This window comes from Symphalangus syndactylus, chromosome 3, assembly GCF_028878055.3.
Source record: "Symphalangus syndactylus isolate Jambi chromosome 3, NHGRI_mSymSyn1-v2.1_pri, whole genome shotgun sequence".
Classification (NCBI taxonomy): Eukaryota; Metazoa; Chordata; class Mammalia; order Primates; family Hylobatidae; genus Symphalangus; species Symphalangus syndactylus.
The window spans coordinates 35327043-35353874 of record NC_072425.2 but is presented as its reverse complement, the minus strand read 5'-3'; the positions used below and the strand labels follow the sequence as shown (position 1 = coordinate 35353874).

The 26832-nt window shown below is 41.9% G+C and overlaps 1 protein-coding gene across 3 annotated transcripts in view; it reads left to right on the top strand.

Moving 5' to 3' along the window:
- The first annotated feature begins 486 nt into the window (after positions 1 to 486).
- The window catches only part of PALM2AKAP2 (PALM2 and AKAP2 fusion), a 529571-nt gene continuing 503225 nt past the window's right edge, over positions 487 to 26832 (top strand). Inside the window, exon 1 of one of the 3 annotated variants that reach the window (XM_055271528.2) lies at positions 487 to 626. In XM_055271528.2, the coding sequence (XP_055127503.1) occupies positions 622 to 626 (5 nt within the window). In that variant the 5' untranslated portion in view covers positions 487 to 621. The remainder of the gene's footprint in view (positions 627 to 26832) is intronic. The other 2 variants (XM_055271531.2, XM_055271532.2) reach the window with 2 other exon arrangements.

Sequence of the window (26832 nt, the reverse complement as noted above, 5' to 3'; positions counted from 1 at the left end):
AAGGTAGCTGGAGTTTTGCTTGGGAAACTCAGAGGGATCTCGCCGGGCCGGCACAATGGCGTTTCCGAACCCATGCCCAGCCCACTGGGGGCAGTCCTTGCTGCTTGCAGAGGCCAGACGCTTCTTGCAACTTCTAAGCGGCGATAGCTGCCACCTTGCCAATGACTCACCCGTTTCTCTATGCCCTCTGGGCTGTGCCATCCGCCGCAGCCGCCCTACTCCCCCACCCACACTTCTCCCCAGGCTCCGCGCCGCGCCGCCAGTCCCAGGGGAGCCCCGGCGCACCTGGTGCCTAGGGCGGGCGGCACTGCGCGCTGGTGGCCACCTCACCCCACGCGCAGCTGCCAGCGGGCTCCCTCCCCGAAACCCTGAAGTGGGGTGGCTTGTGTAGCGCCCAGCGAACAACATTATCCAATTGCTTCCCGTTTTATTCGCAGGCTGGGAGCCGAGAGAGCCTGAGCACTCACTTTCAACCCTCCAGGGGAGGAGGGGGTGCGGGCGGGGAGGGGAGACGGCTCCCAGCTCCACCTCGCGCGCGGCGCGGCCAGTGCACTCTGCTCCGGGAGAGGCGAGCAGCGCCGGTGAGCCCCGCAGCAGCGCGCCCGGCTGCCGAGCCCCGCGATGGAGTGAGTATCCCCGCGCCGCGCAGCCAACTGCTCTACCCTCGGCATGTTGCCATGGTGACCGCGGCGGCAGGCAGATCCCGCTCGGGTCCGCGTCCAGGATGGGTGTTTAATTTCAGCCCCGTGTGTACGCCTGGTGTTTCTATAGCAGCCGCCGCGGCGGCAGGAGGCAAGGGGTGGGAGCCCCGGGTGGTGTGGTTTTTGCGGCTGCCCCTTGGCCAGCAGGGCCTGGGGGGCGAGTGAGGGGAGTAGATGATGTTGCTAAGGACGGAGGCACGTTCTGGGCTTTCCTATCCCTGCCCCAAGCTTCCGCTTATCGGGGAGTTGGCCGCAATAGCCATGACTTCCGATTCCTAACCATGTCAGCATTATTGGACTGCAGTTAAAAAAAGAGGGAGGGGGTCACTGCGGATCGGAAGCAAACGCGGTTCGGTGTGAAGGGTGTAATGGAAGAATGATGAGTTAGTGGGTAATATGAGCCAGGGCTGCAATGTACTGGCTACTAGAAAACATCAGAAGATCCAAAAGAATTGATTTGTTCCTGGGGTATTGGAGAAATAAGACGAACATATTGGCGGCAGCCCGGAGTGGAATTACAACGTTTGGCACCGTGGATACTGCATGGATGGGTGGGGAAGAGAGGACGTGAAGACAAGAGAGGCGTTAACCAGAAAAGACGTAATAAAGGGCTCCGGTTGTGGGTCTGGTCTAGGCTTCCTCTTTTCTCTGTGTTTGCATCCCTGCATTGCTTTTTGGACACTCTCTTGAGCTGCTGCCACAGCAGGACCACTCTGACAGGCGACAGCCAGCCGCTCCAAGGAAGGGTCATTTTTGGAGCCAGCTATTAGATCCCGCTCACTTGGTCAGCTTCTCCTCTTCCGTCCTCTTCCCACACTACTCCTTGACATTGAGGCCGTCTGAAATCATATTTCAAGTTAGAGATAAAGTCATGTTTTCAGACATCAGGACCTTCATGCCAAACCCAAGAAACCTTAGCGGCCTTTATCCCTCTGCATATCTGATTGTGTAGATGCAATTTAATCCTCAGAAAGGCTGCTAAAGCAGAAGTGAGAGATGGTGTGGCATTGTAGGAGTCATGGTCACGGATTTCAGGCCCCACCTAGCCTGATACTGGTGTTATTGATTTCCTGCTCCAGTAATTGAATGTCTCTGAGCATCAGTTTCCCTATCTGTGCAATGGAAACAAAGATGTTCCTTACTCACTTTGAAGCATTATTGAGAGGATCATGTAATATTTGTATCTCTTCCAAAGGGCTTTGTAAATTGTGAGATATGTACAAATTTAAGGAACTAGTGTGATGATTAAGAGCTGGGTTCTGGAGTCAGATAGGCTGGTTTGAGCCTTCTGACACTTTGCTGAATGGCGTTAATCTCCCTGGGCCTCATTTTCCCCATCTGGAAAATGGGAATAATAATAGTAACTATTTCATGTACTTTTTGTGAACATTAAAGAAGTTAATGCATGTAAGTTGATACATATAAATATAAGGTTCTTAGAACAGAGCCTGGCATAAAGCAAGCTCAATAAATATCTATTATCTATGAATATTATCTATTATTATTAGGTTGGTGCAACAGTAATTGCAGCTTTTGACATTACTTTCAATGGCAAAAACCACAAATTACTGTTGCATCAACCTAATATTATAGTCTACAGCATTTAATGGGGTTTCGGATTGGCATCAAGCTATTTTTTGTTTTAGACAGGGTCTCACTCTGTCACCCAGGCTGGAGTGCAATGGCACTATCGTGGCTTACTGCAGTATTGACCTCCTGGCCTCAAACAATCCCCCCACCTCAGCCTCCTGATGGGACTACAGGCGTGCACAACCATGCCCAGCTAATCTTTAATTTTTCATAGAGATGGGATTGCCCTATGTTGCTCAGGCTAGTCTTGAACTCCTGGGCCCAAGCAATCCTCCTGCCCCGGTCTTGCTGGGATTATAGGCGTGAGCCACCATGCCCAGTCTTTTTTTTTTTTTTTTTTTTTTTAATAAAGAAATACATGGTGTGGTGGTTCATGACTGCAATCTCAGTGCTTTGAGGACAGAGGTGGTAGGAACTCTTGATGAGCCCAGGAGTTCAAGGATTCACTGAGCTATAATTGCACCACTGCACTGGGTGACAGAGCAAAACCTCATCTCAAAAAAAGAAAGAAAGAAAGAAGGAAGGAAGGAAGGAAGGAAGGAAGGAAGGAAGGAAGGAAGGAAGGAAGGAAGGAAGGAGAGAAAGAAAGAAAGAAAGAAAGAAAGAAAAAGAAGGAAAGAAAGAAAGAAAAGAAAGGGAAAGACAATGCCTGGAGGGCAATTGAGAATAACATAATTCCCAAGATACCACTGTAGATGTGAGAACCAGCAAGAAGCCACAGCAGGCTTGGGTATACAGAACAGACTTGGCCTGATGCACACTTCATTCTTGTTCCTCACTGTCATTTTCTTAGACATGGAGACTGTCCTTTACAAGAGACTGAACATAGATCTAGTCCTCTCACTGAGTAGGGCTAAAGGAGAGGCTGGTCGTTTGCCAGGGCAGCAACTTTCATCTTTATGCTCTCACATGGATAATCTAATATTTGATGTGTTTCTCCCAGACTTACCACTTGGGTGCTCAATAACTGGAACAGCACACAGGATTGGTAACTTTACAAAGGTCCTCAGCTCTTTCCCACATTCCCTCTGAGTCCCCTCACTAAGGTTTCCTCCAGGTGTTCTAAGCTCACACCTGGAACTCCTTGTGAACAAAGACCTTCCTCATCACATTCTTCTCGCTCCACAGGATCCAAATTGTGGCCTCAATTAGCCTCCTTCTCCCTAATCTACTTGGCCTTGGCTTTCCCATTCCCAAGTGACATTCCAAAGTTCTCACTTCCTGGTTAACCTTTCCAATTTCCAACTCTGTTTTCTGCCCTACTTCCTTTGCTTCCTTAATGTATTAGGCCGTTCCTGCATTGTTATAAAGAAATACTTGAGACAGGGTAATTTATAAAGAATCTGGGTGCTCCTATATTGGGTGCATATATATATAGGATAGTTAGCTCTTCTTGTTGAATTGATACCTTTACCATTAGGTAATGGCCTTCTTTGTGTCTTTTGATCTTTGTTTGTTTAAAGTCTGTTTTATCAGATACTAGGATTGCAACCCCTGCCTTTTTTTGTTTTCCATTTGCTTGGTAGATCTTCCTCCATCCCTTTATTTTGAGCCTATGTGTGTCTCTGCATGTGAGATGGGTTTCCTGAATACAGCACACTGATGGGTCTTGACTCTCTCTCCAATTTGCCAGTCTGTGTCTTTTAATTGGAGCATTTAGCCTATTTACATTTAAGGTTAATATTGTTATGTGTGAATTTGATCCTGTCATTATGATGTTAGCTGGTTATTTCGCTCGTTAGTTGATGCAGTTTCTTCCTAGCCTCGATGGTCTTTACAATTTGGCATGTTTTTGCAGTGGCTGGTACTGGTTATTCCTTTCCATGTTTAGTGCTTCCTTCAGGAGCTCTTTTAGGGCAGGCCTGGTGGTGACAAAATCTCTCAGCATTTGCTTGTCTGTAAAGTATTATATTTCTCCACTTATCAAGCTTAGTTTGGCTGGATATGAAATTCTGGGTTTAAAATTCTTTTCTTTAAGAATGTTGAATATTGGCCCCCACTCTCTTCTGGCTTGTAGAGTTTCTGCTGAGAGATCAGCTGTTAGTCTGATCAGCTTCCCTTTGTGAGTAACCCGACCTTTCTCTCTGGCTGCCCTTAACATTTTTTCCTTCATTTCAACTTTGGTGAATCTTACAATTATGTGTCTTGGAGTTGCTCTTCTCGAGGAGTATCTTTGTGGTGTTCTCTGTATTTCCTTAATTTGAATATTGGCCTGCCTTGCTAGACTGGGGAAGTTCTCCTGGATAATATCCTGCAGACTGTTTTCCAACTTGGTTCCATTCTCCCCATCATTTTCAGGTACACCAGTCAGACATAGATTTGGTCTTTTCACATAGTCCTGTATTTCTTGGAGGCTTTGTTCATTTCTTTTTATTCTTTTTTCTCTAAACTTCTCTTCTTGCCTCATTTCATTGATTTCATCTTCCATCACTGATACCCTTTCTTCCAGTTGATCGAATCAGCTACTGAGTCTTGTGCATTCATCACGTAGTTCTTGTGCCATGGTTTTCAGATCCATCAGGTCCTTTAAGGACTTCTCTGCATTGGTTATTCTAGTTGTCCATTCGTCTAATTTTTTTTCAAGGTTTTTAACTTCTTTGCCATGGATTCAAACTTCCTCCTTTAGCTTGGAGTTGTTTGATCGTCTGAAGCCTTCTTCTCTCAACTCGTCAAAGTTATTCTCTGTCCAGCTTTCTTCCGTTGCTGGTGAGGAGCTGCATTCCTTTGGAGGAGGAGACGCGCTCTGATTTTTAGAGTTTCCTGTTTTTCTGCTCTGTTTTTTCCCCATCTTTGTGGTTTTATCTACCTTTGGTCTTTGATGATGGTGACGTACAGAGGGGTTTTGGTGTAGATGTCCTTTCTGTTTGTTAGTTTTCCTTCTAACAGTCAGGATCCTCATCTGCAGGTCTGTTGGAGTTTGCTGGAGGTCCACTCCAGACCCTGTTTGCCTGGGTATCAGCAGCAGAGGCTGCAGAACAGCGGATATTGGTGAACAGCAAATGTTGCTGCCTGATCGTTCCTCTGGAGGTTTTGTCTCAGAGGAGTACCTGGCTGTGTGAGGTGTCAGTCTGCCCCTACTGGGGGGTGCCTCCCAGTTAGGCTACTCGGGGGTCAGGGACCCACTTGAGGAGGCAGTCTGTCCATTCTCAGATCTCCAGCTGCGTGCTGGGAGAACCACTATTCTCTTCAAAGCTGTCAGACAGGGACATTAAAGTCTGCAGAGTTTTCTGCTGCCTTTTGTCCGGCTATACCCTGCCCCCAGAGGTGGAGTCTACAGAGGCAGGCAGGCCTCCTTGAGCTGTGGTGGGCTCCACTCAGTTCGAGCTTCCTGGCTGCTTTGTTTACCTACTCAAGCCTTGGCAATGGCGGGCGCCCCTCCCCCAGCCTTGCTGCTGCCTTGCAGTTTGATCTCAGACTGCTGTGCTAGTAATGAGCGAGGTTCCGTGGGCATAGGACCCTCTGAGCCTGGTGCAGGATATAATCTCCTGGTGTGCCGTTTGCTAAGACTGTTGGAAAAGCGCAGTATTAGGGTGGGAGTGACCTGATTTTCCAGGTGCCGTCTGTCGCCCCTTTCTTTGACTAGGAAAGGGAATTCCCTGACCCCTTGCGCTTCCCAGGTGAGGCAATGCCTTGTCCTGCTTCGGCTCACGCTCGGTGTGCTGCACCCACTGTCCTGCACCCACTGTCCTGCACCCACTGTCTGACACTCCCCAGTGAGATGAACCTGGTGCCTCAGTTGGAAATGCAGAAATCACCTGTCTTCTCCATTGCTCATGCTGGGAGCTGTAGACTGGAGCTGTTCCTTTTGGCCATCTTGGCTCCTCTCCCTGAGACAGGGTAATTTATAAAGAAAAGAGCTTTAATTGGCTAATGATTCTGCAGGTTGTATAGGAAGTGTGGTACAGGAGTCAGCTCAGCTTCCGGTGAGGCCTCAGGAAGCTTTCAGTCATGGAGAAAGGTGAAGCAGAAGCCTGGCAAGTTGTATGTTGGGAGCAGGAGCAAGAGCGAGGGGTGGCGGGGGGTGTCACAGACTGTAAACAACCAGATCTCAGGAGAACTCACTCACTATTGCCAGTGAGCACCAAGGCCCCATCCCCAGGTTTCACCCCCAGGACCAAAACACCTCCCACCAGGCCCCACATACAACACTGGGGATTACCTCTCAACATGATACCTGGAGGGGGACATCCAATCTACATCACTTAATATAATGAGCTTTTTCATTCTCACTTTTTTCCCTTTTAGAATATCACCTTTCCCTGTCCCTCCTTGGGTCTCACAACATTTCCCTTTTGCCGAATACTGCCCCTTCCCTTCAATCTAAACACTCCTCAAATTTCATCCCAGGTAAGAAAGCCCACTTTGAATATGAGTGAAATAGGGACTCCATTCCCCTTACTTACTGTAATCAACTTATATTTATAAACATTTATTAAAAGAGGGAATAAAATTCACTTCTTTTATGTTTTAATTTAACCAACAAATATTTGTTGAGATTAGCACTGGTCAACAAAACAGTCATGATTCTCATTGTCTGATGAGAGATAGATGTTAAATCAGTAAACTCATGTGTGTGTATACTGATTAAATTTCTCCTCAGAAAAAGGGTTTTTCTTTTCTATCACACTGTCAGGCTGCAAATTTTCTGAACTTTTATGCTCTGCTTCCCTTATAAAACTGAATGCCTTTAACAGTACCCAATTCACCTCTTGAATGCTTTGCTGCTTAGGAATTTCTTCCACCAGATGCCCTAAATCATCTCTCTCAAGTTCAAAGTTCCACAAATCTCTAGGGCAAGGGAAAAATGCTGCCAGTTTCTTTGCTAAAATATAACAAGAGTCATCTTTGCTCCAGTTCCCAACAAATTTTTGATTTTCATCTGAGACCTCCTCAGCCTGGATTTCATTGTCCATATCATTATCAACATTTTGGTCAAGGCCATTCAGTAAGTCTCTAGGGAGTTCCAAACTTTCCCACATTTTCCTGTCTTTTTCTGAGCCCTCCAAACTGTTTCAACCTCTGCCTGTTACCCAATTCCAATGTTGCCTCCACAGTTTTGACTATTTTTTCATCAGCACCCCACTCTACTGGTACGAATGTACTGTATTAGTCTGTTTTCATGCTGCCGATTAAGACATACCTGAGACTGGGCAATTTACAAAGGAAAGAGTTTTAATGGTGAACTCACAGTTCCATGTGGCTGGGGAAGCCTCACAATCATGGCAGAAGGCAAGGAGGAGCAAGCCACATCTTATATGGAGGGCAGCAGGCAAAAAGAGAGCTTGTGCAGAGAAACTTCCATTTTAAAAACCACCAGATCTCATGAGACCCATTCACTATTATGAGACCAGCATGGGAAAGGCCTGCCTGCATGATTCAATCATCTGCCACCAGGTGCCTTCCACAACACATGGGAATTGTGAGAGCTACAAGATGAGATTTGGGTGGGGACGCAGAGACAAACCATATCACCAAGGTTTCCAATTTAAAATGAAACTTAGTGAAAATTAGGATACATAGTCATTTTTTTTCACAAGCATTGTTGGTTTTAGTAAAATAAGAGCTTCTTAGTTTAAATAATAAAAAAAACCCAGCCATAAAAGAGAATGAAATCATGTCCTTTACAGCAACATAGATGGAGCTGGATGCCATTATCCTAAGTGAGCTAATTCAGAATCAGAAAACCAAATATTGCATGTTCTCATTTATAAGTGAGAGCTAAATGATATGTACACATGGACATAAAGATGAAAATAATAGACACTGGGGACCTCAAAAAAGGGGGCGGGGGTGGGAAGGGACAAGGGTTGAAAAATTACCTATTGGGTACAGTGTTCACTATTTGGGTAATGGGTACATTAGAAGCCCAGTCTCCACCAGTATGCAATATACCCATGTAACAAACTTGCACATGTACTCCCCTGAATCTAAAATAAAATAAAATTTACAAAAGGTCTATCTTGGAAAAGAAGAAAGGTCTAATTTCCATCTTAAGAGGCTAGAAGAGCAAACAAAAAAGCAAGCAGAAAAAGAAATAAAAAAAAGAAAGAAAAATCTAGGTAATAAACAAGAAAAGAGGGTACTAACTGATTGAAGTTAAAATTTTTCTTAGTGACATGCTCTGTACTGGATGTGTAGAACAGAGAAGACCTACTGGAAAACCAGAAGGTGGGGTTGGTGTCATGTTCTGTACCATGTCAGCATTCTTGTATGGCGCATGAAACATCAGGCAATGGCAGGTACTTGCTGCCCTCCTGGGTGGGTTGGGTATGAGATCCATGTGTTTGTAGGAATGCACTTTAATACCTGCAGTTATTAATTTGATGCCACACCTATAGATTTTGCCTCACACTTCTCTGGAATGGTCTTCAAAACAGTATGGGATCCAAAAGGCACAAAGAACGTAACACGAGAACTCTAAGTTGTTGCCATCCCTGTAAGCCCTGGGGCTCTGACAATGTGGGTGGCAGTCTTGGACCAGAAGTGGCATTCCCCATCACCGGTCAGATGCCTGTTATCACATGGACTTAGGCATATAGCATCCAGTGGTGGTCATGAAACATCTGAAGTTTGATTTTGCAAATGCACAAATCTAGGTTCGTGAAAGAATAAGTGCAGTAGGGACATTAAGTTACAGATAACTTAAGGTTCTTAACATATGCCTTCATTCATTTATCCAGTAACTCGTTTAGTTAGCAAATATTTATTGAATACTTTCTATGTATGAAGCACTGTGATAGGTACTTGCGATAAAAGGTGATGAAAACATCCCTTACCCTGTCTTCAAGGAGCTTATGGTTTAGTCTACGTGTGACTATGGATACTTTGTGAGTTTGAACTATTTTTCTTGCTAAATCAGTCTTCTGATGACACAAAATGTGGCATTTTGTGTGCTCAGCATATGTTGGGCATTAAACAAATGTGTTTAGAAATGTGTAAGACTTTTAGAAGTTAATTTCTATGATGAAAGTAATGTATGCTTTATAAAACAATTCAAATATTGTAGAAGTTTATGAAGTAAATATCCCCATTTTCCATTCTCTCCCTCATATCTCAGTTCCTAGAGGTGATTACCATGAACACTTGGGAAACCTCTTTCCAGATATTTTTCATGCAAACATCATAGAGTTGGAAACACTTATATATATAGGTTTAAATATTTCTTTTACATAAATGAAATCATACCACATATGTTGTTCTACAACTTGCTTTTTCCACTTCATATTACATTCTACATACTTTTACTTCTCAATAGATGTCAGCATTGTAGCTCAGTGGTAAAACACATGCTTTGAATATCAATATATACACATCTACTTCATTCGCTTTTATAAAACTGCTTAGTATTTACTTTTGGAATATCATTAACCAGCTCTTTATGATGAAGAGTTAGACTTGTTTCCACTTTTTGCTACTATTTTCAATGCTACAATGAACATCCTTGTCCACACTGCAAATGAATCTGCATACAATTTTCTAGAAATGAAATTGCTGGGTAAGTGAATATGCACATTGTAAATTTTGTTAGATATTGCCCAGGTGCCTCCAAAAGTGTTGTATCCCTTTACATTGCCATCATCATGTTTGAGAGCCCCTGTTTCCCCAAATCCTTGACAACCCTAGCCACATTATATATTCATATTTGAATATTTATGTTTGACTAGTCTAACTTGATGTACATCATCAAGTGGTGATGATACACTGTCAGTGGTCGTGGTCTGTGCTCTTGCTCTCTCTACTTGTCACTTTCTCAGAGAGCCCTAGGAAGCCACAAGGTGCAAATGTTCAGAAGATAGTGTAAATCACTTACAAAGACAAAGCTTAAAATATCTCATTAACTTTTAAAAGTGATCAAGTGATTGTTTTACAGTTTGTCAAATGTAGACTTTATTGATAGATTTCTTACTCTTAAAGTTGAGGAAATGAGCACACGTCACTTAGCCCCACTTTTACCATTTGTTGCAGTTATAGTGTGATATAGTTTGGCTCTGTGTCCCCAACCAAATCTCATCTCAAACTGTAGTCCCCATGTATTCAGGAAGGGACCTGGTGGGAGGTGATTGGATTATAGGGATGGTTTTCCCCATGCTGTTCTCATGATAGTGAGTGAGTTCTCACAAGATCTGATAGTTTAAAAGTGGCAGTTTCCCCTGCTCTTTCTCTCTCTCCTGCTGCCATGTAAGACATGCCTGCTTCCCCTTCTGCCATGATTGTAAGTTTCCTGAGACCTCTCCAGCCATGCAGAACTGTGAGTCAATAAGACCTCTTTGTTTACAAATTATCTAGTCTGAGGTAGTAACTTTATAATAGTATGAAAATGGACTAATACATAGTGTTAGTTTTATGTTTTCAAAGGTTTTAGCATTTGCAAATTTGAACATAATTATCTTAGTTCATTCAATCAACAGATTCTTTTTGAGTGCCCTTTTCATCCTAGGCACTGCTCCGAGCACTGAGAATACAACAGTAAATTGTCAAAGAGGCAAAGGAGCTTATATTGTTTTACAGGAGACAGACAATACATATATTACATATATACTTTGTCAGGCAGCAATAAATGTTAAAAAAAAAAGCACATTAGGAGACTGGAGAGTGATGGGAGGGTTATTTTTGATAGTGTCATCAGGGAACAGCTTTCTGACGTGGCAAGTTTGGATAGAGACTTGAACAAGGTGAGGGGGTGAGACAAACAGAAGAAGGAAGAGCAGTTGTAAAGGTCCTGAGGCAGGGCCATGCTTTGTGGGCTGAGTGTTAGTCTTGGATCTAAATGCAGTCAGAACACCACCAGCCCTTTCATCAATGACATCCTCTTTTTTGAGCATCTTGTAGGTTGATTTAGTGTTTAGTTAAAAGGGTTTGTTTTCAAACAGGGCCAAAGTGTATTAAATTCTAAATGCCTGTTGGTTGTTTCTATGAACAAACAAGTTGAATGTGTATAAAATTATAGAATCATGTTTTTTGCCCCTCATAATTCTCCAAGATGTCATTCCATTGTGTTCTGGCATTGACCCTTGCTCTGGGAAAGTCTGAGGCTAGACTGATTATTTCTTCTTTGTAGATGGCTTGCCCACTCCCATCCCTCCCACTCCTGCAATTTTTTTTTGGCTTTGATGCCGATCAAGTTATTTTTAAACACTGAAAGTTTGGTAACTTCTCTTTGATATTTCTTACTGTAAGTCATTGTGTTTTTTTTTCTGGAAAATGGTTGTTCCTTTGATTTGAAGAGTCATATTTTCCTTTATTTTTTTGTAAAGATATTTTCCTTGTGGCTTTCAATTGAAGAATCTTTGTTCTGTTATCTACTACAGGGACATCTGTTACCCATTGCCCTCCATAACTATTAATTCTGAACTTTTCTCATTTTTTTCCTGATGTTCCTATGAGTTTCCTTACATTTAAAAATCTGTCGTGTAGATAGTTGACTCTTTTTAAGCAACAGTTTCTAAGTAGGGTTCACTTCCGAAATGGTTTCATGGTTATCTTCAATTTATTTTCTGGCTTGGCTAGCACATTTTGCACTTTTCTTAAAAAAGAGTTCATGTATTCAATTTTTTTGAATGTATGGAGAATAATTTATCAGAAAATTATCTGTATTTCTTGAGCTATTTATTTATCTGCCATTTGCTGGTAACTCATTTTTATAAAAATAATAACTCTGCATATAGAATCTGTGCATGTTAATGGCTTTGCATTTATTATCCATTTCCACATAGAGGTAATTCTATCCAAACCTACTATTTGCCCAAGAATAGGTAGAGCGGATGGAGACAGTGATTTGGGGGAGACATTAGCTTTATATTGGATATTTTGTCTCATAAAAAATTCTTACAACTCTGCAATATCTTCTGTTCAAAAAAGTTGTGTAGAGAGTGAGCATATCATTCAGACAGGTCACATATCCCAGCTTACTGTGTGTGTGTGAGTTGCGGGAAGGTAGACAGATATTTGGCGCTTTACCACTACTTGATGACTTGGTTTAGCATTTATGAAGAGAGTGGCAGGGCAAATCAACTACAAAGGTAATTACTCTTTTCCTTCTATCTTCCTGCATCTCTTGCCTTGAGATGATTCCTCCATGTTAAGGTTTTCAGTTTTCGGGTTTTGCAGGTAATAAACATGAAGGATTCACACAGTAGTGCCATCGGTGTCATTTTCTCCATCAGTTCACTCTGGTAGGGAACCAGCCCCTTCACACAGATGTCCCCCCTTTTTGCCAGTTCTAACCACAAAATGTTGGGCCTTTCTGTACTCTCTCCTTACTTAGAGAGAAATTTGAAAGCCGGTTAAGATCCATAGAGGACTATATCACCTTTTAGGTTTGTCCACTGATTTAATAAAAATTATACTCTGTTTGGCAGATAATTCTTATTACTTGTGATTTGAGAATTGTAGCTCTTTGCTAGTTTCATAGTAGATCAATTTATTCATTTATTTATTTGTTTTTTAGAGATGAAATCTTGCTCTGTCACCTAGGCTGGAGCATAGTAGCACAATCAGAGCTCACTGCAGCCTTGAATTCCTGGGCTCAAGAGATCTTCTTGCCGCAGGGCTCCAAGTAGCTGGGACTATAGGCCTACACCATCATGCCTGGCTAATTTTTAAATTATTTTCATTTTTAGTAGAGACAGACTCTCACTAAGTTGTCCAAGTTGGTCTCAAATTCCTGGCCTTAAGCAATCCTCCCACTTCAGCATCCCAAAGTGCTGGGATTATAGATGTGAGCCACCATACCTAGCCTCAGAGTAGATACAATTTTCCTTCCAATTTTTCCTTCTTTTGGTTCATTTCAGCAGCTTTGAGGGAAGTACAGAGAAGACTTTACCATATCTTTGAGTTAATGAATCAATGAATCTTGTGTTTCTACAAAAATAATATTAATAACTACCAAATGTCATTGTTATTAACAAATCTGTTGTTATTATATATCTTTATTCTCTCTCAATCCTTAGGAATGTGTATGGCAAAAAAAGAGTTCATGAATGAGATTATAAATACTTTGCAGTAGAAGTATTTTGGAAAGGGTGTATCTGGTGATGTTCTCCATCTCATCCTTCAAATCCATTTTCTACCCTTCCCTGCCTATGTGCCTCATGAAGCTGTGCTTTGTGCCCTATGAGGCTGACCTCTATGGACTCCCTCAGCTTGCCTCTCTTACTGTTTGACTTCCTGTTGAGTTGGATCAATGGAAGGCACCAGCAGGAGAACCATGGATGAGAGAAAATTGAGGTCAGTGTACGGTTTAATCTATGGTTTCTCTTCTTACAGGGCAGTGGGTTGGCCAGGGCATCTTTCCTCTTCTGAAGGCCGCAGCAGCCCTTCCTACTGCTACAGCTACAGCTCTCTCCCACTGCTGGTAGCCACTTCCTTCCTTTGCTCCTTTGGGACTTGATGTGGCGATGGCTCCCTCATCACTTTGTTAGCCTTGGGTGCGTCACCATTGCTGTGGGTTACTGTCAGCTCTGCCTTTGCCTTTGTAAAGCAGTCTCTTTATTAAGATTATTTCAGTTATCCAGTCAGAGTATGCCATCTGCTTCCAGCTGGGATCCTAGCTCACACAGCATGTGAGGATAGAAGCACTGAAAGTCTTATGAGAACCCTTCTTATTACTGGGATGGAATCTGGTGATTTCTGTTTGTTCATACATTATGGTCATTGGACCTCAAGGCTCCAATATAGGGAAGAGATATTGAGTGTTGTTATGTGCGTACTCAAATATTTAAGAAGGAGACACTCCTATTCCACATATATCAAAGTGCTCATTTACTTCCCACTGAAAGATGTCATTTTCTTATATATAACTTATAATAAAAATTCCCCAAATTTGATGCCTTAGAGGGAAGACCAATCTCAGTTATGAGTAGGCTTAATCAAAATTTGATTTTATTTAAAGAAATGAAATATTATTTCTCTTCATTATAAGAAGGAACATTCCTGGTCAAAATTCTGCTTTTGTAAATAGGTCTTTATAGTATTTGATGCACTATTTAAAAATGTGATAATTTAACCTATTAATAGTATATAAACGGACGCTACCTAAATTACTACCAAGTCAATTAAGTCTATACCATCATGTGTAATCTTCTTCACAGACAGTACAAAAGCATAAAATATAGTGTAATGAAAATATGTGTTTCACAAGTTCTGAATAAATGGGTTATAAATTAAATATATTACAATCCACTGACTTTTATATAGTATTTTGATATAGTTTGGATATTTGTCCCCCCGCCCAGATCTCATGTTGAAATGTGATCCCCAGTGTTGGCAGTGGGGCCTAGTGAGAAGTGTTTGAGTCATGAGGGTGGGTCCCTCATGAATGGCTTGGTACCTTCCCTGAAGTAATAAATTAGTTCATGCCAGAGCTGACTGTTTAACAGAGCCTGGCACCTCTTCCCCTCTCTCTTGCCATGTGACACTCCTGCTCTCCTTCACCTTCTGCCATGAGTGGAAGCTTCCTGAGGCCTCACCAGAAGCAGATGCTGGTTTTATGTTTCTTGTACAGTCTACAGAACTGTGAGCCAAATAAACCTGTTTTCCTTATAAATTACCTAGTCTCCAGTATTTCTTTATAGCAATGCAAAAACAGACTAATACATATCTCATACTTGAAAAGTCAGTTGTTGTTTAGACTGCTTGCCCTACTTTTAATACTTCAATTTCTCTGTCAATCGTGTTTATTTATGAATTCATTCAACTCATAATTATTAAGTACCTAGTATGTGCCAGACACTTTTATGGGTATCTGTGGTACAAATAGGAGTAAGACATTGTCTTTGCCTTCATAGGGATCACAATCTAATGAGAAACATAGTTGGTCAAGTAATTATAATAAAACTTGGCAAGTGTTATGCAAAGGAAAGGTTTGATGGAATACTATCCGTCAGAGGCACATAGCATTGGGGCAGGAGCCTAAATGAATTTTAAGAGTCCGGGGATTCTAAGATGAAGTCAAAATCCAAGCTTATTTCATAGCCCTTGAAATTAATTTAGCATAAAAAATCTTTAATGTTTGGACTAGTCATCTTACAACTGGTTAAGTCATTTTCTTAAAAAATTAGCAACCCAAATCCTGTATTAAAACTAGTTTGAATAATTGACTTAACCTTCAAATCTTTTTGTTTGCACTTACGAGTCTATGACTAATGCTGCCTCCGTGATCATGGGTGCAGCAGCATTGTGGAGAATGCCTGCCCCCTTGAGGAATCAGAAACTCAGCTTTCAGATAATGGTGCAAAGTGGGATCACAAACAAAATGAAACAAAAAACAAAGAACAAAAAGGAAACAACACAAAAACCAAAACAGAACAAACAAAACCATATGAAAATTTGGTGGGCACTGCTAAACTCTTTGTAGATACTTGGTTTTAGTCATGTTTGCTAAGATCACATCAAAAGCCTCTGAACCTCTGAAAGGCATTAAAAGTTGTCCCACTGCACCTATGAGCCATCCAGAGAAGCGTTAAATAAGTTGGTCCAGAAACACTTTTGAAGTCCTCCATCCTTTCAATACTTTTCTTATCTTCTTTGCTTCTGAGCGGGAGGTGCAGCATTTAAAATCAAAGACATCAATAATAAGGTCTCATTTCCTAAGACAGCATCTTTCCCACTGTAATGTGCATGTGAATCATTTGGGATCATGTTGAAAAGCAGATCCTGATTCTGTAGATAGGGGGTGTGACTGGGGGGTTCCTGTGTTCCCAACAAGCTTCCCAGGAGGTGATGCTGATGCTGCTGGTCTGTAGACCACACTCTGAGTAGCAACGTTCTCAGTGCAAATATAGAGCACAGGGCTTTATATAATATAAGAAGTGGGTGTGGGGTTCCTCATCCTTTTATATTTCCCATCCCAAGACAGTCTCATAGTAGGCGAGTCTGATGATGAATTGGAGTTCAACAATCTGTGTGTGGAACAAGGAAACACACAGAACAAAACCTGGCTCTTCATTTTAATTGGCACAACTTAGCAGTTACATGTGGATAGGCAAAGTTTCTATTTTTTGGGAAATCAGAATGGGGTAGGGGTTAGCCAATAAGTGTATATGAGATAGATAAATGCAATCTTTTTATTTTTTTATTTTTTTATTTTTTCATTTTTATTTTTTTTATTATACTTTAGGGTTTTAGGGTACATGTGCACAATGTGCAGGTTTGTTACATATGTATCCATGTGCCATGTTGATTTCCTGCACCCATTAACTCGTCATTTAGCATTAGGTGTATCTCCTAATGCTGTCCCTCCCCCCTCCCCCCACCCCACAACAGTCCCCGGAGTGTGATGTTCCCCTTCCTGTGTCCATGAGTTCTCATTGTTCAATTCCCACCTATGAGTGAGAACATGCGGTGTTTGGTTTTTTGTTCTTACGATAGTTTACTGAGAATGATGTTTTCCAGTTTCATCCATGTCCCTACAAAGGACACGAACTCATCATTTTTTATGGCTGCATAGTATTCCATGGTGTATATGTGCCACATTTTCTTAATCCAGTCTATCGTTGTTGGACATTTGGGTTGGTTCCAACTCTTTACTATTGTGAATAGTGCCGCAATAAACATACGTGTGCATGTGTCTTTATAGCAGCATGATTTATAGTCCTTTGGGTATATACCCAGTAATGGGATGGCTGGGTCAAATGGTATTTCTAGTTCTAGATCCCTGAGGAATCGCCACACTGACTTCCACAATGGTTGAACTAGTTTACAGTCCCACCAACAGTGTAAAAGTGTTCCTATTTCTCCACATCCTCCCCAGCACCTGTTGTTTCCTGATTTTTTAATGATGGCCATTCTAACTGGTGTGAGATGGTATCTCACTGTGGTTTTGATTTGCATTTCTCTGATGGCCAGTGATGATGAGCATTTCTTCATGTGTTTTTTGGCTGCATAAATGTCTTCTTTTGAGAAGTGTCTGTTCATGTCCTTTGCCCACTTTTTGATGGGTTGTTTGTTTTTTTCTTGTAAATTTGTTTGAGTTCATTGTAGATTCTGGATATTAGCCCTTTGTCAGATGAGTAGGTTGCAAAAATTTTCTCCCATTCTGTAGGTTGCCTGTTCACTCTGATGGTGGTTTCTTTTGCTGTGCAGAAGCTCCTTAGTTTAATGAGATCCCATTTGTCAATTTTGCCTTTTGTTGCCATTGCTTTTAGTGTTTTAGACATGAAGTCCTTGCCCACGCCTATGTCCTGAATGGTATTGCCTAGGTTTTCTTGTAGGATTTTAATGGTTTTAGGTCTAACATATAAGTCTTTAATCCATCTTGAATTAATTTTTGTATAAGGTGTAAGGAAGGGATCCAGTTTCAGCTTTCTACATATGGCTAGTCAGTTTTCCCAGCACCATTTATTAAATAGGGAATCCTTTCCCCATTTCTTGTTTTTGTCAGGTTTGTCAAAGATCAGATAGTTGTAGATATGCGGCATCATTTCTGAGGGCTCTGTTCTGTTCCATTGATCTATGTCTCTGTTGTGGTACCAGTACCATGCTGTTTTGGTTACTGTAGCCTTGCAGTATAGTTTAAAGTCAGGTAGCGTGATGCCTCCAGCTTTGTTCTTTTGGCTTAGGATTGACTTGGTGATGCGGGCTCTTTTTTGGTTCCATATGAACTTTAAAGTAGTTTTTTCCAATTCTGTGAAGAAAGTCATTGGTAGCTTGATGGGGATGGCATTGAATCTATAAATTACCTTGGGCAGTATGGCCATTTTCACAATATTGATTCTTCCAACCCATGAGCATGGAATGTTCTTCCATTTGTTTGTATCCTCTTTTATTTCATTGAGTAGTGGTTTGTAGTTCTCCTTGAAGAGGTCCTTCACATCCCTTGTAAGTTGGATTCCTAGGTATTTTATTCTCTTTGAAGCAATTGTGAATGGGAGTTCACTCATGATTTGGCTCTCTGTTTGTCTGTTATTGGTGTACAAGAATGCTTGTGATTTTTGTACATTAATTTTGTATCCTGAGACTTTGCTGAAGTTGCTAATCAGCTTAAGGAGGTTTTGGGCTGAGACAATGGGGTTTTCTAGATATACAATCATGTCATCTGCAAACAGGGACAATTTGACTTCCTCTTTTCCTAATTGAATACCCTTTATTTCCTTCTCCTGCCTGATTGGTCTGGCCAGAACTTCCAGCACTATGTTGAATAGGAGCGGTGAGAGAGGGCATCCCTGTCTTGTGCCAGTTTTCAGAGGGAATGCTTCCAGTTTTTGCCCATTCAGTATGATATTGGCTGTGGGTTTGTCGTAGATAGCTCTTATTATTTTGAGATACATCCCATCAATACCTAATTTATTGAGAGTTTTTAGCATGAAGCGTTGTTGAATTTTGTCAAAGGCCTTTTCTGCATCTATTGAGATAATCATGTGGTTTTTGTCTTTGGTTCTGTTTATATGCTGGATTACATTTATTGATTTGCATATGTTGAACCAGCCTTGCATCCCAGGGATGAAGCCCACTTGATTATGGTGGATAAGCTTTTTGATGTGCTGCTGGATTCGATTTGCCAGTATTTTATTGAGGATTTTTGCATCAATGTTCATCAAGGATATTGGTCTGAAATTCTCTTTTTTGGTTATGTCTCTGCCAGGCTTTGGTATCAGGACGATGCTGGCTTTGTAAAATGTGTTAGGGAGGATTCCCTCTTTTTCTATCGATTGGAATAGTTTCAGAAGGAATGGTACCAGTTCCTCCTTGTACCTCTGGTAGAATTCAGCTGTGAATCCATCAGGTCCTGGACTCTTTTTGGTTGGTAAGCTATTGATTGTTGCCACAATTTCAGAACCTGTTATTGGTCTATTCAGAGATTCAACTTCTTCCTGGTTTAGTCTTGGGAGGGTGTATTTGTCGAGGAATTTATCCATTTCTTCTAGATTTTCTAGTTTATTTGCATAGAGGTGTTTGTAGTATTCTCTGATGGTAGATTGTATTTCTGTGGGATCGGTGGTGATATCCCCTTTTTCGTTTTTTATTGCATCTATTTGATTCTTCTCTCTTTTCTTCTTTATTAGTCTTGCTAGCGGTCCATCAATTTTGTTGATCTTTTCAAAAAACCAGCTCCTGGATTCATTAATTTTTTGAAGGGTTTTTTGTGTCTCTATTTCCTTCAGTTCTGCTCTGATTTTAGTTATTTCTAGCCTTCTGCTAGCTTTTGAATGTGTTTGCTCTTGCTTTTCTAGTTCTTTTAATTGTGATGTTAGGGTGTCAATTTTGGACCTTTCCTGCTTTCTCTTGTGGGCATTTAGTGCTATAAATTTCCCTCTACACACTGCTTTGAACGTGTCCCAGAGATTCTGGTATGTTGTGTCTTTGTTCTCGTTGGTTTCAAAGAACATCTTTATTTCTGCCTTCATTTCATTATGTACCCAATAGTCATTCAGGAGCAGGTTGTTCAGTTTCCATGTAGTTGAGCGGTTTTGACTGAGTTTCTTAATCCTGAGTTCTAGTTTGATTGCACTGTGGTCTGAGAGACAGTTTGTTATAATTTCTGTTCTTTTACATTTGCTGAGGAGAGCTTTACTTCCAACTATGTGGTCAATTTTGGAATAGGTGTGGTGTGGTGCTGAAAAAAATGTATATTCTGTTGACTTGGGGTGGAGAGTTCTGTAGATGTCTATTAGGTCCACTTTATGTAGAGCTGAGTTCAATTCCTGGATATCCTTGTTAACTTTCTGTCTCGTTGATCTGTCTAATGCTGACAGTGGGGTGTTAAAATCTCCCATTATTATTGTGTGGGAGTTTAAGTCCCTTTGTAGGTCACTGAGGACTTGCTTTATGAATCTGGGTGCTCCTGTGTTGGGTGCATATATATTTAGGATAGTTAGCTCTTCTTGTTGAATTGATCCCTTTACCATTGTGTAATGGCCTTCTTTGTCTCTTTTGATCTTTGTTGGTTTAAAGTCTATTTTATCAGAGACTAGGATTGCAACCCCTGCCTTTTTTTGTTTTCCAGTTGCTTGATAGATCTTCCTCCATCCCTTTATTTTGAGTCTATGTGTGTCTCTGCACGTGAGATGGGTTTCCTGAATACAGCACACTGATGGGTCCTGACTCCTTATCCAGTTTGCCAGTCTGTGTCTTTTGATTGCAGCATTTAGCCCATTTATATTAAATGTTAATATTGTTATGTGTGAATCTGATCCTGTCATTATGATGTTAGTTGGTTATTTTGCTCCTTAGTTGCTATAGTTTCTTCCTAGCCTCGACAGTCTTTACAATTTGGCGTGTTTTTGCAGTGGCTGGTACCGGTTGATCCTTTCCATGTTTAGTGCTTCCTTCAGGAGCTCTTTTAGGGCAGGCCTGGTGGTGACAAAATCACTCAGCATTTGCTTGTCTGTAAAGTATTTTATTTCTCCTTCACTTATGAAGCCTAGTTTGGCGGGATAGGAAATTCTGGGTTGAAAATTCTTTTCTTTAAGAATGTTGAATATCGGCCCCCACTCTCTTCTGGCTTGTAGAGTTTCTGCTGAGAGATCAGCTGTTAGTCTGATGGGCTTCTCTTTGTGGGTAACCCGACCTTTCTCTCTGGCTGCCCTTAACATTTTTTCCTTCATTTCAACTTTGGTGAATCTGACAATTATGTGTCTTGGAGTTGCTCTTCTTGAGGAGTATCTTTGTGGCGTTCTCTGTATTTCCTGAATCTGAATGCTCGCCTGCTTTGCTAGATTGGGGAAGTTCTCCTGGATAATATCTTGCAGAGTGTTTTCCAACTTGGTTCCATTCTCCCCATCATTTTCAGGTACACCAATCAGACGTAGGTTTGGTCTTTTCACATAGTCCCAAATTTCTTGGAGGCTTTGTTCATTTCTTTTTATTCTTTTTTCTCTAAACTTCCCTTCTCTCTTCATTTCATTCATTTCATCTTCCATCAGCGATACCCTTTCTTCCAGTTGATCGCATCGGCTACTGAGGCTTCTGCAATCTTCGCGTAGTTCTCGAAACTTGGCTTTCAGCTCCATCAGCTCCTTTAAGCCCTTCTCTCCATTGGTTATTCTAGTTATCCATTCTTCTAATTTTTTTTCAAAGTTTTTAACTTCTTTGCTATTGTTTTGAATTTCCTCCCGTAGCTCAGAGTAGTTTGATCGTCTGAAGCCTTCTTCTCTCAACTCGTCAACGTCATCCTCCATCCAGCTTTGTTCCGTTGCTGGTGAGGAACTGCGTTCCTTTGGAGGAGGAGAGGTGCTCTGTTTTTTAGAGTTTCCAGTTTTTTTGCTCTGTTTTTTCCCCATCTTTGTGGTTTTATCTACTTTTTGTCTTTGATGATGGTGATGTACAGATGGGTTTTTAGTGTGGATGTCCTTTCTGTTTGTTAGTTTTCCTTCTACCAGACAGGACCCTCAGCTGCAGGTCTGTTGGAGTTTACTAGAGGTCCACTCCAGACCCTGTTTGGCTGGGTGTCAGCAGCGGTGGCTGCAGAACAGCGGATTTTCGTGAGACCACAAATTCAGCTGTCTGATAGTTCCTCTGAAAGTTTTGTCTCAGAGGAGTACCCGGTTGAATGAGGTGTCAGTCTGTCCCTACTCGGGGGGTGCCTCCCAGTTAGGCTGCTCAGGGGTGAGGGACCCACTTTAGGAGGCAGTCTGTCCGTTCTCAGATCTCCAGCTGCGTGCTGGGCTACTCTCTTCAAAGCTGTCAGTCAGACAGGGACATTTAAGTCTGTGGAGGTTCTTGCTGAGTTTTTGTTTGTCTGTGCCCTGCCCCCAGAGGTGGAGCCTACAGAGGCAGGCAGGCCTCCTTGAGCTGTGGTGGGCTCCACCCAGTTCGAGCTTCCTGGCTGCTTTGTTTACCTAAGCAAGCCTGGGCAATGGCAGGCGCCCCTCCCCCAGCCTCGTTGCCGCCTTGCAGCGTGATCTCAGACTGCTGTGCTAGCAATCAGCAAGACTCTGTGGGCATAGGACCCTCCGAGCCAGGTGCGGGACACAATCTCCTAGTGTGCCGTTTTCCAGGCCCGTTGGAAAAGCGCAGTATTAGGACGGGACTGACCCGATATTCCAGGTGCCGTCTGTTTCCCCTTTCTTTGACTAGGAAAGGGAACTCCCTGACCCCTTGCGCTTCCCGAGTGAGGCAATGCCTCGCCCTGCTTCGGCTCGCGCACAGTGCGCTTCACCGACTGTCCTGAACCCACTGTTAGGCACTCCCTAGTGAGATGAAACCAGTACCTCAAGCAGAAATGCAGAAATCATCCGTCTTCTGTGTCGCTGGGGCTGGGAGCTGGAGACCGGAGCTGTTCCTATTCGGCCATCTTGGCTCCACGATAAATGCAATCTTATCTTTTAAAATATGATTTGAAAATTTTGTGGTCATAAATAATTTAAATCCTAAAAATATTTTTCTTTGGTCAGTTCTTTAATATTTTAAAAATAGTGAATCTCATTATTTATGGCCTCATGTGGCTGTAAGCCATAATATCTTGGTATAAATCTCTAGTTATGATTATATGGATATAATATGAATATGATGTGTTAGGCCCAAGAAGCTCATGGTATTCCATTTTCTAAACAAGATCAATAAACTCTGGGATCCTTACTATTAAAAGCAAGGGAAAAGCAACTTTTTTTGTAAAAGATAATTCAAACATGTTAGTAAGTTTTGTTTTCATTTATGTGAGATGAGAATTATCTCCAAAACTCTTTCATTGTAATAGGAGCTAAGCGTTATAAAGACAGTGCATATTTGATAATTAGACTGCACAGAACAAGGTTCAGTTATGGATTCTCGATTGCTTGGCAAAATGATGGCTCTTCAAACCTAATTACATTTGGGTGAGTTAAAGCACAGTTCCGAAGAACTCAGTATGTTCACTCCCAGCCTTCATCAGCTGTACAATTTGCTTTCCTGTTAGTTTTACTCCAGATCTTGAAATTAAAAGCATTTTGTTATATCAGGATGGTGTGTCTATGACTTCAGTGCAAGTAGAGGAGGAGTGTTCTACCCTGGAATAACACAAATTAGAGGTGCATATATGTATGTGTATGGTGTGTGTGTGTGTGTGTGTGTGTATGTGTATTAAACTTTACGCTTTTTAAAGCCTCCTTCTAAAATGCCATCGTTCAGATATGCCTATCTGTGTCTTGTTTTGGTAGTTTTTCTTTTCTTTCCCCATTCAACCATCTCTTGGGAATTAGAAAAGGATTCCTAAGATCAAAATCTCCAGTTTTCTGGAAAAGCTTTGGCACTTGTCACTCTCTCCCCACATTTTCCTGCTTCCTAAGATTGGTCAAGGGCAGGGGCCGGGCACAGTGGCTCACGCCTATAATCCCAGCACTTTTGGAGGCCGAGGCGGGTGGATCACGAGGTCAGGAGATCGAGACCATCCTGGCTAACATGGTGAAACCCTGTCTCTACTAAAAATACAAAAAAATTAGCTGGGCGAGGTGGCGGGCGCCTGTAGTCTCAGCTACTCAGGAGGCTGAGGCAGGAGAATAGCGTGCACCCGGGAGGTGGAGCTTGCAGTGTGCCGAGATCGCGCCACTGCACTCCAGGCTGGGCGACAGAGTGAGACTCCGTCTCAAAAAAAAAAAAAAAATTGGTCAAGGGGAGCCATAGGCCCTCTGGGTGACAAGGAACAGAGATTTATACAGTCCGTCTTACAAAATATCGATAAAGTGTCTCTTTCTCTCTATATATGTATTTTGTGTGTGTGGTAAAATATACGTAGCATAAAATTTACCATTGTAACCATTTATAAGTGTATAATTCAGTGGCATTAAGTACATTCACCATGTTGTGCAATCATCACCATTTCCAGAACTTTTTCGTCATCCCAGACTGAAACTCTCTACCCATAAAACATCAATTCCCTATTCTCCCCACCCCCATCCCCCATTCTACTTTTGGTTTCTGTGAAACTGCCTACTCTAGGTGCCCCATATACTTAGAATCAAATACTATTTATTCTTTTGTGTCTGGATAATTTCACTTTGTGTAATGCTTTGAAGGTTTATCCGTGTTGTAGCCTGTGTCAAAATTTCATTCCTTTTCAAGGCTGAATAATATTCCATTGTATGGCTATACTACATTTTATTATTCATTCATCTATTGATCGACATTTGGGTGGTTTCCATCTTTTGGGTATCATGAATAATGCTGCCATAAACACTGGTGTACAAGTATGTGTTTGAGCTTTATATTCTTTTGGGCATAGGGGTTAACAGATATTTATTGAAAGCCTATTATGAGCCAGTACAGTATTTTCTAGAAGTTGAGGCTATTGAGGAAATGGACAGCATCCCAGCCCTTGTATAAACACTAGAATGATAAATAAGCAATTCTAGATACCAATAAAATCCTACCAGAAAAAGAAAATTTAAAAATGGTTTAGACTATCTGAAGTTGGGGCAAAAAGTGGGTGTGGGCAATCTCATGTAACATAGGAGGAAGGCGAGCTCCAGGCAAAAGGAATAGCCAGTGCGAAGCCTGAGCTAGAAAGGGCACCATTGTGGTGGAAGGGGCTCGAGGGTGGCGACTGGGGGTGATGCTGGGGGAGAAGAGGTCAGAGGCTAGGTCAGCCAGACCTTCTAGGCCACTTAGGTCCAGGTGTCACAAGGCTCAAAGTTTATGCAACTTTGAAGGCCTTTGCAGAGGAAGAATAAAAACGTTATCTTCCTTTTGCAAACTTTACAAAAACATGGCCATCCCTTGAAAACACATTACTAGGTACCTTCCAGAGTTTTCAGGGGCTGTCCAAGTGAGGGGCCGTGGCTCTTAAGCTTCAGTGGGTCCACAGTGATCTGTCTCTGAGTGCTGTAGCAAGAGCCTGGCTTTTGTTTAGATAATGAAAGGAAACTATTGGGGGATTTTAAGCAGAGAAGTTACACAATCTGATATGTAGTTTAGAAAGATGGTTACAGTTGTTGTGTGAAGAATGGGCTGTAGAGGAATTAGGGGATGAGAGGAGGCTGGAGACCTGTTGCAGGTGAGAACTGATGGGTGTGATTGATGGCTGTGCCAGTCCGGATGGTGAGAAGTGGTCGGATTTGACAACAGTCTCTGAGGAAAGAATTCAAAATTGGTACTGCTAATGATGGCGTGATAGACAAACACACTGTGATATTGATGAGAAGGATTCTTCCTTTCCTTTCGTCTTAGCCTCCTCAAGCCCCTGATCTCACCATTATATTGTAGCAATATTGTCAGTCATTTGAGTTTAGGAGCTAAGAGGTCCCTCCCAACTCTATTGAAGCTGTATGATGTTCACCTTGGCTACAGTCAACACCTATTTCTCAAATGAAGTTACACTGCCTTGTGGCTAAAAGCTTTGACATTGAAAAATGTAATCTCTCTAAAAGAGATGTCAGTGTATCACATTAAAGGTCAGAGACGCCCCAGGGTCAGAATCTCTGTGGTCCTAGCCAAACATTTTGTAAGAAAAAAATTCTCAACCACTATGAGATTGTTTCAGATTCAGGAGCAATGCAACCATTTGTCATTTGCAATTTTATGATTTTTTGCTTCTTCAGGCACCAGCCTGATGGCCTTTCATCTGGACCGTGAAATATCATGACTGATTGGTTTTTTGAGGAGGGAGAATGTTTACACTTTTCAAACCAGCACATCTGGGGGCTAAGAAGGAAGGTTTGCTTGGGAGGAATCAGCCAGTTGTTTAGTGTGGTAGCTTTATGTTTTCTGAGAACAAAAGTGATGTGGTGTGTGTGTGTGTGTGTGTGTATGTATAAAATCAATGGAGGGTCTTGGGAGCAGGGGAGACAGAGGGAGAGAAATACAGAGGAAGAGAGCATGACACAGAGAGAGAGACAGACAGACAGAGACAGAAAGAACATACCCATACTGTGTAAACACATTTCTAGGAAACAGAAACAGAAAGACAGGTTGATTGCCTTGGGGGAGGGAGTTGGTATAGTTAAATGATAGGGTTTGGGGTTTTGAATCCTCAGAGAAGCTCAGGTAGAGGCAATGATAGTTGGGTGTTTGCTGATGAGCAGAAGGCTAGGTAACTGAGTGCTAGAACCTAAGCTCTCCCTGCTCATAGCAGTTTTTCTTTGGGTCTCAGGATGTCAGGCAAGAAGTGACGATGGCTGGGAGCTAGGGAGTGGCATGTCATCCCTGGGGAGATGAGAAAGGGTCAGACTTGGCATAAGTTTTGGAGATTGAGCTCACAGATTTGTGTGTGTGTGTGTGTGTGTGTGTGTCAGATTGTATGTATATTGTGGCAAAAAGAGAGGACTCGCAGAGGAGGCCAAAGTATTTTGGCTTGAGCAGTAGGTAAATGATGTGCAATTTGCTGAAATAGGGAACCCTTGTTTGGGGGTGGGAAAGTAAGATTTGGTTTGGGAGCGTGTTAAGTTTGAAATGCTTATTAGACATTCAGATGGAAATGCTGAGAGGGTGGTTGGCTGTATGAGTCTTGTGTTCAGGGAGGTTCAGGAGTTCAACTGGAGAGTCGTTAGTCCATGGATTGTATTTAAGGCTATGGGATGAATGAGATCACTTTGGTATTGAGTGTAGATAGTATAGACAGAGACAAGATTCAAGTTGATAGGCAGAAGTTTCTAGTATTCTGTAATCAGGTTTTCATTCCCTGTATCAATATAGC